General features: G+C 45.5%; 2 protein-coding genes and 1 long non-coding RNA gene across 4 annotated transcripts in view; 2 read left to right on the forward strand and 1 right to left on the reverse strand.

Moving 5' to 3' along the window:
- Positions 1–788: 788 nt before the first annotated feature.
- Positions 789–7,663, reverse strand: rcor3 (REST corepressor 3). Its single transcript, XM_026323870.2, has 12 exons — positions 7,043–7,663; positions 6,884–6,940; positions 6,020–6,097; positions 5,892–5,944; positions 5,639–5,800; positions 5,104–5,228; positions 4,837–4,915; positions 4,414–4,629; positions 3,179–3,256; positions 2,979–3,036; positions 2,368–2,612; positions 789–2,185 (listed from the first exon to the last, which is right to left on the reverse strand). The coding sequence occupies exons 1-12, from the start codon at positions 7,164–7,166 to the stop codon at positions 1,799–1,801; spliced, it is 1,662 nt and encodes a 553-aa protein (XP_026179655.1). The 5' UTR covers positions 7,167–7,663; the 3' UTR covers positions 789–1,798.
- Positions 3,743–5,265, forward strand: LOC113140134 (uncharacterized). Its single transcript, XR_004463048.1, has 2 exons — positions 3,743–4,012; positions 4,374–5,265. It is a non-coding gene; the product is annotated as an uncharacterized LOC113140134 (long non-coding RNA).
- A 2,987-nt stretch (positions 7,664–10,650) lies between the features above and the next one.
- The window catches only part of LOC113140132 (potassium voltage-gated channel subfamily H member 1-like), a 29,635-nt gene continuing 27,057 nt past the window's right edge, over positions 10,651–13,228 (forward strand). For both annotated transcript variants that reach the window (XR_003296624.2, XM_026323869.2), the window contains exon 1: positions 10,651–10,860. Coding sequence is in view for 1 of the 2 variants with exons in the window: in XM_026323869.2 (XP_026179654.1) it covers positions 10,788–10,860 (73 nt within the window). In the remaining variant the exon portion in view is untranslated. The remainder of the gene's footprint in view (positions 10,861–13,228) is intronic.

Below are 13,228 nucleotides of genomic sequence, written 5' to 3' on the forward strand. Positions count from 1 at the left end.
CTGAGACAAATCCCCATCGGATACACAAACATCTGGACTGTCGCAGGGTTTATTTACCCCTGGTTACCATGGAAACACTGCGTCCAGTGGCAATAAATCACGTGACCAGGGATCGACCATTTCTGTCTCAAGCTGGTCGTCACATGTTCAGACTCAAAGCGTCAGTGAACGCCTCGCACCGACCCGTCCTGATTCTTCCTCCACTGGGTCCACAAACCATCAGCATCAACACTGTCCTGCTGCCACTGACACTCACAACAGACCAATTGTGGATTCATCCGCCGCTGAAAATAGTCCCCAACCAATGACCGGACAAAAAACTACAGTGAGCAGCTCCTTCAGGACGTTACTGAACATCTGGTAAATGACACCATATAATTTATATTAGTGAGGTGGTTTTAAAGATTCATGTCATCAGCAGGAACCACTGGGCTCAGAGCTGAGCACCACAGACAGTAGAGAAGTACTGAGGGATGGACTGGTTGATTTGTAGAAAAATACTGAATGTCCTTTAAACAGTTCACAGTCCTGCCTGCATGTCCTTGAACCTGCGGTGTTGAGACTCAGACCAGATGGTTTATCTGCTCCGAGTCTCTGGATGAGCGGAACCGCACATGACGCTAGAGGAGAAGTCAGGGTGTCTTTAAAAACTTTCATCCATGTTTCAGAGATAAAAGTGAAAAGATGACGAGGACTACACCCAATCGTAAAAAGTGACAATAAAATAAAAATTGGTAAAAAAAGTTTCATATTATAGAAATGATCTAAGTTTATATTTTAACATGATGTTAACATGATTAAGATACAGCTTATTAATCCCTGAAGGGAAATTCAGGTAATTCATTAAATTCATTAGCACATCGTCACTAATATTTGGATGGCAGTGCTAGTCTGAGGTCCAGACTGAAACATCTCACCTACTGTCCTGAAAGATGACCTGTAATAACCTTTGTGATCCTCTGACTTTTCCTTTAGTGTCATCGAGTCAAAACTTTGATTTGTCCAGTGTTTTCGTTTAAGACCATCAGTCTCATCTGTACTTCGTCTTTAGTGGTGATGAACAAATATTAGCATGCTAACATGCTAAACTACAATAGTGGAAATGGTAAACAGCAGAACTTTAGTATTATCATTATGTGCATGTTAGCACACTGACGTTAGCATTTAGCTCAAAGCACCTGATGCCACTGTACAGCCTGACAGAGCTGCAGGCTGAACCTCAGGGCAGTTTATGACAAGAGACTAAATCACTGGCTTTCAGGTGTTTTACAGTTTTTGTGTCAAGTTTGTTTAGGTAATGCAATAATGTCCCAATTAGGGGTATTGATGGAGACCCAAGGCTGAACCCTGCGGGACGCCACATGTCAGGTGCTGATTCGCTGATGACTGAAAGGCTCTGATTTAATAAATCACACACTTTCTGTGACAGACGTCTAAAGACTGAATGACTTCTGGCCAGTCCTCCTTTACAAAACAGACTTTAAAACCAGGTGCCATCAAACCTGCAGACACACAGCTTGTAAGTCCTGTGGGAAAGGCTTGAACCTCCTATCATCGTGTTTACTGAATATTAAAAACACTCGGATCAAAACTTTAAATTTTGTTGCGTAAATGTTCACCACACTTTTATGTTCATCTGTCGTGAGAGTTGAAAAACTGAGCAGCAGGGAACATTGTTGTCATTGTTTTGTTGCAGAAAGTCGCTTGGTTTTCCCACAGGACCTGAATGCAGCAGTCCTGCAGATAGCTTCAAATTGAAACCAAGTGTTTTCTGACACTTGAGCAGAAACTCAGTTTGTTAGTGGAGGGAGGAAGACGAGGCCGTCTCTGATTGGTGAATGGCCATACCAGTGGGCTGCTGAGCAGAGCTTGGACCAGACCCCACAGGGTTGCCGCCGATGACCGTCAGGGGAGCTGGCGGGCGGGGGTTGAGACGGGGTGGTAGAGGGTTGGAGGGGCGGATGAGAGGCGGGGGCTGCTGCAGGGTGGGCCGGGGCTGCAGGAAACGGGCCTGCTGTTGGAGGGGTGGGGGCTGGCGTTGCAGTGAGGGCGCGGCTGGGAGGGAGGGCCGCAGGAGGGGAGGGGGCTGGTGGAGGGACGAGGAGGTGCTGGACATCACTGGAGTCTGAACAGAAGAAGAAGTAGAGGAGGCAGCAGGAGATGCACCCGAGGAGGTCACCTGACCCTGTAGAAAGGAGAGGGCGGGACAATGGTTACCTTACCGCAAGTCTTTAAAAATCTTTAAATTAACTTTTGGAGACAAATATTTGTACAAATGGTCAAACTCCAGTGGTTACCAATGATTCACAGGACAGGAAAGAGGAAATAACATGTAGAGTCTGTGGGTTCTAGAAGTCAAAGTCTCACCTCCTCGTCCTCTTCGTCAGTGCTCTTCCCTGATGGGGTGGTGGAGCTGTTCTTACCCTCCTCTCCAGAGGTGGCGCTGTCTCCGTTTGGAGCTCGTGTTCCCTGTTCGGCCTCCCACTCCTGCAGCACCTCCTCCAGGTTGAATCGCCGCCGGTAGTTCACAAAGAAGTTCTTGACCTGACCCACGGTCTTATTACCGATGACATCTGCAATTGCCTGGAAGTCTTTTCCGTATTTCCTGACACCTGAAAAACATCACAGACCGATTATAATCAGCTTTTCTTTTGGCTAAATTAGGTAGGGGTAAGGGGTTAAAACCATTGCATGTTCCCTCAGTTTGAGCTCTGGGTTTGGTCTCCACCACCTCCTGAGGGAAATCTCTGGCTCTTTAGCTGCTAAATGCTCCACTATGTTCCACAGCTGCTGTTTGCTGCTGAGCAGGTAGAGGACTGCTGCTTTTTACAGCTTTTATTCTGAAAACAGCTGTTTCCTGCTCTGGCCCAAACCCACATATGAGAGCTGAAGCTAAACAACGAGCTGGAAGTAGAAAGCTGTGAAAAATTGTCTTTAAAACCTTCAGGACGTTCTTCATCACATGGGGTGAAACTCACCTTGAACAGCCAGGAGCTGCTCGTCTGTGGTCCAGCGAGCATTCACCTTCTGGTTGCTCTGCAGGATTAAAGATCAGAGTTAAAGTGAATTCATAAATATATATATATATATATAGTTCTGGACTAGATCCTTTTAACTGAATTTCATTATATGTGTCAGTGGGGAGACGAGGAAACGGTGAGCTTCAGTGTGTTCGTACCTCAGGCAGCCTGAACTCTTCGATCCCAGAGTCCAGCATGTGTTTCAGTCCGCTGTTCATCTGTTTCGCGTTCTGCACCTGCAAAACAGAACAGAAACCCTGGGCTGACGTTCTCCAACAGACGTTACACACTGACGCATGTTTCACTCCATGTTTGAACAACTTGTGTCAAAGGAAGGAAAAACCTTTTGAGTCCTGTTGGTTTTTCAGCTACACTTTAGTTTAAAAGCAGAGATTCAGTCAGAAATACAGTGAAAGACAGAATCATGAGGATGTCTCTACTAAATAATAATGCTGCAATATGAAAAGCACATTAATCTGCCTTTTAAAATATACTGTAAAGATAAACTTCAGATTCAGATGAAATATCAACCGTGACGTTAAACCACCAGCTCTCGGTCGCACTTCTTCTTTTAATGCTTTTGTTTTGTACAAAAACAACATTCAGCAGCAAACCTGCTTCAAACTGTGTCCTGGTTTCACCACCAGGAGGCAGTGCAACCCAGCAGAGCCCATTTAAGGACAGGCACATCGGAGGACGACTAATTCCTAAAGCTGGGGTCTTCTACCTGTGATCAGACAGTTTTCTCACCTGTGCAGAGGAAAAGGGCTCAGATTTATGGTTTTGTTTTAAACTCCATTCTATAAATGCCAAGTGGAGTAAACAGGATTCTTAGATAGAACAGGTTAGTCATGTCTGGTCTCCAAAGCAGAAGGTGGCACTAATGCACTTCTTTTGCTTTTTGTCAGCCACAGTAAAAACAGGGAAACCCACATGCAGCTCGTGAGCCCGGTGCTGAGAAGTCTTCCACAGCCATTTCCTGTGACCCTTTGGTGAGTCACCGGTTTGCTAACAGGGCCATGCTAATGCTAAGCTAATGTGATGCTGTACACATGTTCCTGCACTGAACTATGTTCGTCTTTAAACTCCAACTGTTGTAGATCCTGGTCCCTGCAGGCCTCAATCAGTAGCTTTTCCAGCTTTAAGGTTAGCTGTTGGTCTTTATGGGCAGACTTTACATTTCTGGTTTTCCTCTCTATAAATTGAGATCATCTACATGTTCAGGACAACTGGACAAACTGCAAACTACGGATCCTGTGGTTGAACATCTGTATTTGCAGCAGACTTAGGCCTTAGGCCACTGGAACGATGGCCTGAAGGAGGAGGTTAAGGCATCTTATTCTGTTTTCTCAGACACTGGACTGAGGAGGAGGAGTGTTGCAGCGCCTCCTACCTGTCTCTTCAGGGAAACCAGCTCCATGTCCAGTTGACGGAGGAGGGTGTTGGCAGCAGAGGCACTGCAGGACACGGCCACCACGTCCTCCTGGGTCAGGTACATGCCCTTTGGGGGGCGGCAGCGGGAGCGTTGGTGGTGTCGGTGCTGCAAGGTCTGGTGCTCCCGACGACCCAGAGCCACTTTAGCGCCCGGCACCATCGGCTCGACCTGGTTCTGGAGGGGAGAGGATATAATGGACGTTACCTTCATCAGTAAATAATGTTGTTAGTTAAATGAGTAAATTCTTGCGTCGAAACATTTCTACTTTTCCTTTAATCAGCTGATCCATTGAGCTTAAACATCTTTTAGTCTGAGTCCACATCCCAGAACTGAACCTCCTGCTGTCAGGGACATGTGTCCGGCCCCGGTGTGAACACGTACCTCTTTCTTGGTTTCCTTGGTGGGGTCGTAGTCACTGTCGTTAGCTTCGATGGGATTGGCCTCCTCCATCTCCTCGTCACTACGGCAACAATGATAAGCCATAATTCAGTTATCACAGCAACAACCACTACGGACCCGAGATCCCAGACAAAACCGCAAAGAACAGGAGCACAAGAATCTGAATCTAAAAGGGAAGTTCTTCTGTTACTACTGGTTTCGTTGTTATTATGGAGCATAAACTGATCAGGAAACAGCCAGTGGGGTCACCTGTCGTCCTGGTTGCTCCTGTTGGCCAGTTTGCGAGCCTGTCGGTCCATGAGACTGGTTCTGGAGCGAGTCTTCTTCCAGGAGTAGTAGTACTTTACCAGACTGGAGATAGATTTGTCTGGTAACTGAACAGAACACAGTTTACTTCGGTCATCAGGGATTTCCATGTCAGTAAAAGTCCTGCTGAGCTTGTGTTCAACGAACTAGTCAACCTAAACAATCTGAGCCAACGTTCTGTTGAGTCTGTGGGTTTGGACTGCAGGAATTCAACACTTACCTGAATAACATTTTTACATTTACAGTGTTTTAAATCATGTTTGTGGTTTTATATAGTGTTACTGCCTCAGACTGTCAGTGAGTGGAGCTGTCTCCCAGCCTGAGGTGAGGTCTGCTCTGAATTTAGACTATTAAATATCGTGAGGAAGGAGTCGCCTTGAGACGGTTCCTGAGTCTAGTACTTGATTAAATCACATAACGTGACGACAGCACTGCACATAAGAGACACTGGGACTGACACGTTGTTGTTGTTGTTTACCATCTGCTGGATGCGGTGGAAGCTCTTCCCGTGGAAGCTGAAGGCCTGTTCAAACAGCACCTTGTCCTCCACCGTCCACTCGTCTGGGAACGGGGTGAAGTTCGGCAGGTCGGCCAGAGACTTCTCTATGTTGTGTTTGTGCCAGAAGAGCATGCCGAGAGCCTGGACACACACACACAGCATTAACGTCGGGCCACCACAGTTTGACCCTGGACGGAGAAATGAACCGACTCGATGAGGACGCTGGACCCACCTGCTCCACGTTGTAGCCGTGCTTCTCTTTGGCTATGGCGATGTATTCGTCCACTGTGGAGGGAAACACACCCGTTAGTTCAGTGTGGTCTGAGGAAACGAACACGGACGGCGGGCAAGTTAACGTACGCTTGGAGTCGACGATGGTGTGATACGGGGACCAGACCAGCATCCCGCCGCTGTCTTTGTCCGTGTACTTAGTGGAACCTGCACGTGGACAAACACAGAAGCATTAAGGACGACGGGTTAAACGTTAAAGGGCCATTCCGCCAAATGTCTAATGACAAGAGATGCAGCAAACTGCATCATGGGAAATAAAGAATCAAGTGTTTTGGGGCTGAAACTGAGTTTGTGTGTAAATCTGCTGCACAGACATTAATCCAAGTCCAGTCGTCTTATAGAAACACAAATTAGATCACTGGAATAACTGGTTTTGCTAATTAAGTCTCTTTAGGAGCAAAACTGCTAAATATCTGCTGCGTGTGTGTGTGTGTGTGTTCCCCCTCCTCCTTTAAAAGAAACTGCTGGTCATGTGAGACTTTGTCATAGAGACTGATGGGAGTTTTCTCCAACTTCATATTTAAACCGAAGTTACTTCATAAATTGAAAAACTCTCATCAGCTTGAATGTCACAGGAAAAAGCACCAACTGCATTAAGTCCTTATTAAAAAGTTCTTGCTGATGTGGTTCTGGTTCGTGCTGCCACAGGTGATGTTAGAGATGTTTATTATATGTGCAGGGAAATAAAAGGTGCCACTGACAAACAAACCATTGATCTTTATTAGAAATTGATTCATGTGACAGGCGGTGAGTGCGGAGCGGAGGTAGCCTCGGTCACGTTATGACACAGGAACAGACGGCGTTAACGGAGGGGAACCTTCATGTTCCGAACCCACAGTCCCACTTTGGACCCACCGACACATGAAGCTTAGACTGGCCATGTACCGAGGCTACCACCGTCCGTCACTCCGGTACAAACCAGTAAAACCTCACCGGGATCAAACTCGGGGATGTTGGCCTGATAGTCGGCCCCGACCCGCATGCCCACATCTGGAAAACACAAACAACAAACACAGGAGCCGGTTTAGTCCCGTTTTCCGGCTGAAAACACGGACCTCGGAGCGATAAGAGGCTGATCGAGGCTATACTCACCGTGTTCGTCGTCGCTGCCGCTTTCGTCAGAAAAATGCCCGTTCGAGGCGTTGGACGGACTCTTGGTTCCGTTGGAGCGACCTTTCCCTAAATACTCCGAGCCCTTATCCATCATCCCCGGCATCTCAGCGCGCAAATTCACCGTTTTTGTCGCCGCGGTGTCGGGATATAAAATGTCAGCAGGCGCCGGAGGATTTTCTGCTGCTGTTCGCTCTCTGTCCGCTGCGGGGCGCTGCTCTGCGCCGCTCACACGCTCACTTCACATTTTCTCACTCGACAGAAAACGACCACAAAGCCTCTTCTGAGTTTAAACAGATTTAAATTGTAAAATCCTCCCCGTGACGGCGGGTTCTGCCGCTGCAGGCCGTGACTGAGTGGGGCCTAACCACCGCGGCGGAAGGCTCACCACGCACCATGGGGCAGTACTGAGCCTCCTGACTCTGCGGGCCGTGTGGCAACAGATCCTTCCGCCGACACAAACTAATAAAATAAAATAAAATAAAAACAATCATAAAATAAAATGTGAGGTTAGTTATAGACGCAATAAAACTTAACAAATAAAACCAATAAAATAAAATCACAGATTTTACAGATGAATCATAAACATCGTAGCTTCATGTGGATAAACAAGTCACCGGTTATTTCTGTTACTGACGATTCTATTATCAGATCATATGAAGGAAAACTCATCATGTTCTGTTTATTTCTTGTTTATCAGTGACCTTCCCTGCACTGACCCCTGAGAGTCGACAGAGGGAGCCACAGAACCACCAGCAGCAAAATATGAGCCCTGCTCTGAAAACTCTATTTCTATGGAGAGTAAACCAGTTTATAGTCTGAGGGTCTAGAGTCCGAGAGCTGAGCCCCTGCACTTACATTTAAATAGATAAATTCACTTTCAATAACCTAAATTCATTTATTCATGTGCAGAGGTTTATGATGTAAAATGACAGAGCTCAGTTAAAACAAAGAAATGACTAATTAGAATAAAGTCCACAGAATTACTTCAACATTAAACTACAGGGATGACAAATCAGCATAAAAACACTGACTGACAAATGAGCTTAAAGAGATTATGTGTACCCATAATCCATCAGATGAGTTTTATAGTTAAAATGCACTGTCAAATTCAGTTTGTACAGTCAAGCTGTAAATTTCTTTATTGCACAGGACACAAACACTGGTTAAAACAGGAAACCTTGAAAGAAATTTCAAAATAAATCACATTTAAAGTTGTTAAAATATGATTTAAAAAGAAAACACATAGAACTAAAGGACTAGTTCACCCAAAAATATCTTTTTTATTTTATTTTAATGAGCCAGAGGCTTAAAGGGCTCAGGCATCAGCCTCCTCCTCAGTGCAGGTGAATAAAATCTTCAAAGCTTTAGGGAGTCTCATGACTTTTCCTTCAGGTGGTTTAGTGTTTTTATCCTTCAGTAGAAAACAGTCAGGTCCACTTTCTGTTAATTGATCCAGTTGTTGCAGCTCTAAACATGTTCTTTTTTAAACTTAGGTGGAATGACCCTTTAATTACAGGGTGATGTAATGACCACCAATATGTCTGTGCCTGTCTCTCTCTCCACCTGTCTTCCTCTCTACCCGTCTGTCTACCTGTCTCTTTAATGTCTCTTTCTCCCTAAATCTCTCTCTCTCCCTAGCTGCCTCTCATTTTCTATAGCTAGGGCTGCCATACTTTCTCTCTCTCTCTCTCTCTCCCAGTGTTTTCTAACCTCTCTCTACCGCTGCCCACCTCTGTGTCATCACTGCTCCTGCTACAGCCTTCTGACAGAAAGGTAGAGAGAGGTAAGGAAACACTGGGAGAGAGAGAGAGAGAGAGAGGTAAGGAAACACTGGGAGAGAGAGAGAGAGAGAGGTAAGGAAACACTGGGAGAGAGAGAGAGAGAGAGAGGTAAGGAAACACTGGGAGAGAGAGAGAGAGAGAGAGGTAAGGAAACACTGGGAGAGAGAGAGAGAGAGAGAGGTAAGGAAACACTGGGAGAGAGAGAGAGAGGGTAAGGAAACACTGGGAGAGAGAGAGAAAGAGAGGTAAGGAAACACTGGGAGAGAGAGAGAGAGAGGTAAGGAAACACTGGGAGAGAGAGAGAGAGAGAGAGGTAAGGAAACACTGGGAGAGAGAGAGAAAGAGAGGTAAGGAAACACTGGGAGAGAGAGAGAGAGAGAGAGAGGTAAGGAAACACTGGGAGAGAGAGAGAGAGAGGGGTAAGGAAACACTGGGAGAGAGAGAGAGAGAGGTAAGGAAACACTGGGAGAGAGAGAGAGAGAGAGAGGTAAGGAAACACTGGGAGAGAGAGAGAGAGAGAGGTAAGGAAACACTGGTAGAGAGAGAGAGAGAGAGAGGTAAGGAAACACTGGCAGAGAGAGAGAGAGAGAGAGGTAAGGAAACACTGGCAGAGAGAGAGAGAGCAAGGTAAGGAACACTTTGGAGAGAGAGAGAGGTAAGGAAACAACGGAAGAGAGAGAGAGAGAGGTAAGGAAACACTGGGAGAGAGAGAGGGAGGTAAGGAAAACACTGGCAGAGAGAGAGAGAGAGAGAGGTAGGAAAGGAGAGAGAGAGAGAGAGGTAAGGAAAACACTGGCAGAGAGAGAGAGAGAGAGAGCAAGGTAAGGAAACACTGGGAGAGAGAGAGAGAGAGAGAGAGGTAAAGGAAACACTGGGAGAGAGAGAGAGAGAGAGGTAAGGAAACACTGGGAGAGAGAGGAGAGAGAGAGGGAAGGAAACACTGGCAGAGAGAGAGGAGAGGTAAGGAAACACGGGAGAGAGAGAGAGAGAGAGAGGTAGAAACACTGGGAGAGAGAGAGAGAGAGGTAAGGAAACACTGGGAGAGAGAGGAGAGAGGAGAGTAAGGAACACATGGGAGAGAGAGGGAGAGAGAGAGGTAAGGAACATGGGAGGCAGGAGAGAAGAGGTAAGGAAACACTGGGAGAGAGGAGAGAGAGAGGTAAGGAAACACTGGGAGAGAGAGAGGGAGAGAGAGAGAGGTAAGGAAACACGGGGAGAGAGAGAGAGAGCGAGAGGGTAAGGAAACATGGAGAGAGAGGGAGAGGTAAGGAAAACACTGGAGGAGAGAGAGAGAGGTAAGGAACACTGGAGAGAGAGAGAGAGAGGTTAAGGAAACACGGGAGAGAGAGAGAGGTAGGAACACTGGAGAGAGAGAGAGAGAGAGAGGTAAGGAAAAAACACTGAGGTTATACGAGCGAGAGAGAGAGAGTAAGGAAACACTGGCAGAGAGAGAGAGAGAGAGCAAGGTAAGGAAAACACTGGAGGAGAGAGAGGTAGGAAACACTGGAGAGGAGAGAGGAGGTAAGGAAACCATGGCAGGGGAGAGAGAGAGCAAGGTAAGGAAACACTGGGAGAGAGAGAGAGGTAGGAAGACACTGGGAGCGATGCGAGCGAGGTAAGGGAAACACGGCGTGGAGCGGGACGAGAGCGAGAGAGGTAAGGAAACATGTGAGAGAGAGAGAGAGAGGTAAGAAAACACGGTAGAGAGAGAGAGAGAGAGAGGTAAGGAAACACTGGCAGAGAGAGAGAGAGAGGTAAGCGAAACACTGGCAGAGAGAGAGAGAGAGAGAGCAAGGTAAGGAAACACTGGGAGAGAGAGGTAAGGAAACACTGGCAGAGAGAGAGAGAGAGAGAGCGCACGAGCAGGTAGTGGTGGCTCGTGCAGCAGCAGATATGTGAACGGCGGGAAGCGGCTGTGCCTCGCGCTGCAGGAACAGGGCAGGATGGCGGGAGGACGGCGCGGTCTCGTGGCCCCTCAGAACACCTTCCTGGAGAACATCGTCCGTCGGTCCAACGGTAGGTCCGGGCCGGTCCGGCCCAGGTCGGCCCGGTTTACAGAGCGGCGTTTACACGGTTCAGATGTCCGTTTCTGCTCGGTCGTGCCTCGGTCAGGCAGCCCCGCTGTGATTGGCTCCTCCAGAGAGAAGCGCTAACACCCAGCAGGTGACTGCTGCTGTAACTGGGACCAGTACGACCCTTAATGGTTCCTACTGGGACTGGAGTTTAGATGAAACGAGGAACAAGGGGCTGAATTAATTAATAAATAAAGTACAAATGTATAAATCCCGGGGACCTGCAGGCTGAGGATTACCTAATGCTACAGCCAAGTGTGTCCCAGACCAGCCTGGACCTCAGGTTTCACCTGGACAGGGACGTTTTTAGTATTTTAAGAACCAGATATTTATTCCAGTAAAAGAACAAACACTAACTTAGTGTTAAATTCCTCTTTTCAAGTAAAAGTCTCACATTCAAGATGTTATTACTCTGAAACCCAGGAGCTGAAAGCAGCGTCCAGCACAGATTTATAACAATGAAACCTCATATTTTAATAATATTTTCTAATTATTTATGTTTCACAAACATATTTTACACATTCAAAACTTGAGGTCGAAGCCTCAGTCAGCTATGAATCACTGTGAATCAGATGTTTGATGTGAAAGTGTTAAAATCACAGGTTAGTGTAGTAATGACTGGGAAAGTTTTCATAGGCTTTTTATTTCAATTACTGCCCAAAACAACATGTCAAACCTTTAACATGAAGAACAGGAACCTTGTGGGAATGTAACGGGAACATTAAAAGGTAAAGTCCCTCAAAACTCAACCACTAACTTTTTCTTGTCTTTGTTCAGTTTTGTTCAAATGTAGATTTTTAGATGCTGATGATCAAATTTTATGTGTCAAAATTCACATTTAGGTCAATTATTACAGATTCAACGAAAACAGGAAGTTAAAAAAAGGAGCAAACTCGATTAGAAACTGTAGTTTATCTTGCCGTCTATGATGTTTTCAAACCGTTTGAGTTTATTTAGTTGTAGAAATATGGAAGAAATGATGGCCGAGGGCCCGAGCTGCTGTTTAATTCACAGTAACAATAAAATGCAGCCCAGCAATTAATCAACATGACATTGAGCAGCTGAGCCCAATTCACCCCAATTAATACAATAACACAGGATGAAGTGAAGCGTTAACCTCCACAGTGCTGACAGAGGCCCCGAGGGGCCCCGCTGTTCATTACAACACACAATAGGAAAATAAGTCCTGATGGTGGCGCTAGCGGGCGGGTCACGTTATCAATTATCAAAATCAACACAATAATCAGTGGAGTCATTTAATAGACTATAGTTTAACCTTATGGTGGATTGAGGTTGTCCAGCTGAGTTTTTTATTTGTTTTGTTTCCCCTGTTAATCAGTTATAAACAATATATAAATATTTATTACATGTTTATAGACTATATAAATGTATTTCCATAAGTAATGGTAAGGCAGCTATAAAGACATTTTACATTATTAGTGTTACTGTCAATTACAACTTCTCTTACAAACATATATTTAGTCATTACTATATTTTATCTCTGTACAGCTACGTGATCACTTTATATTCTGTTTAATAAATGCTTTTATACTGTTTATACATCTAATAGTGTTCCAGTTCTGTATATGGAGGCTGTTTGCATGTTATTAACAGAATTATACGTTGATAAAATTGTCACAAATATCAGTCTGAAACTGAACTCCCTTTTCTAGTCATTAACGTGTCTTTGGTGTGATGGTTTGTTTGGCATTACGATCAGTCATGTAGTTAAAGTCCATGGACATCCTCTGGGAGCGTGCTACGGCCTGCAGGCTCCTGCACATTATCTCCTTCTGTGCTGGGGTTCAGCTCAGACGTCTGTTTGAAAAATGAATGTGCAAGTGTGAAATATTCAGGAAGTCATAGCTGAATGTGCAAGTGTGAAGTCTGGGGGAAAAAACCGTCACTGATACAAGGAACTGTTTGTTTGTTTACAGGTTCATGAAAACAATGTGCAGTGTATTCAGTAATATGGTCACTGTCTAGTTAGAGGTGATGCTGTGGTGGACCCCTGCCCAGGAAAAACTCCTGGTTCACACATGATCACGACAGCAAAGATTGGGTTAAGCTTAACTATGATAATGAACTGCTTTTTGCTGAGTTTGGGAATGTTGATAAAACTAAACAGAATTTCAAAACATCTGTGATTGTTCATTTTCTAACATTTTATATCTATTTCCATTTTATGGACCAAATGGTTTAATGCAAAAACAATCAACAAACAGAGATAATTTAGTTGCAGCCCTAATAGGTGGTGCAGCTCTGTCATGTATAAAACACCGTTATGAGATGTTTCTGCCATGGGAAGTAGA

Source organism: Mastacembelus armatus, unplaced genomic scaffold (assembly GCF_900324485.2).
Source record: "Mastacembelus armatus unplaced genomic scaffold, fMasArm1.2, whole genome shotgun sequence".
NCBI classification, from domain to species: domain Eukaryota; kingdom Metazoa; phylum Chordata; class Actinopteri; order Synbranchiformes; family Mastacembelidae; genus Mastacembelus; species Mastacembelus armatus.

What these genes read in the sequence shown, in the direction of transcription:
- rcor3 (XM_026323870.2), bottom strand. Translation starts at nt 7,166, where the DNA reads ATGCCGGGGATGATGGATAAGGGCTCGGAGTATTTAGGGAAAGGTCGC. An exon ending in AGGAGCAACCAGGACGACAG is followed by an intron (nt 4,916 to 5,103) that starts GTGACCCCACTG and finishes TTGTTGCCGTAG; the next exon opens with TGACGAGGAGATGGAGGAGG. An exon ending in TGGTTTCCCTGAAGAGACAG is followed by an intron (nt 3,257 to 4,413) that starts GTAGGAGGCGCT and finishes TCTGTTTTGCAG; the next exon opens with GTGCAGAACGCGAAACAGAT.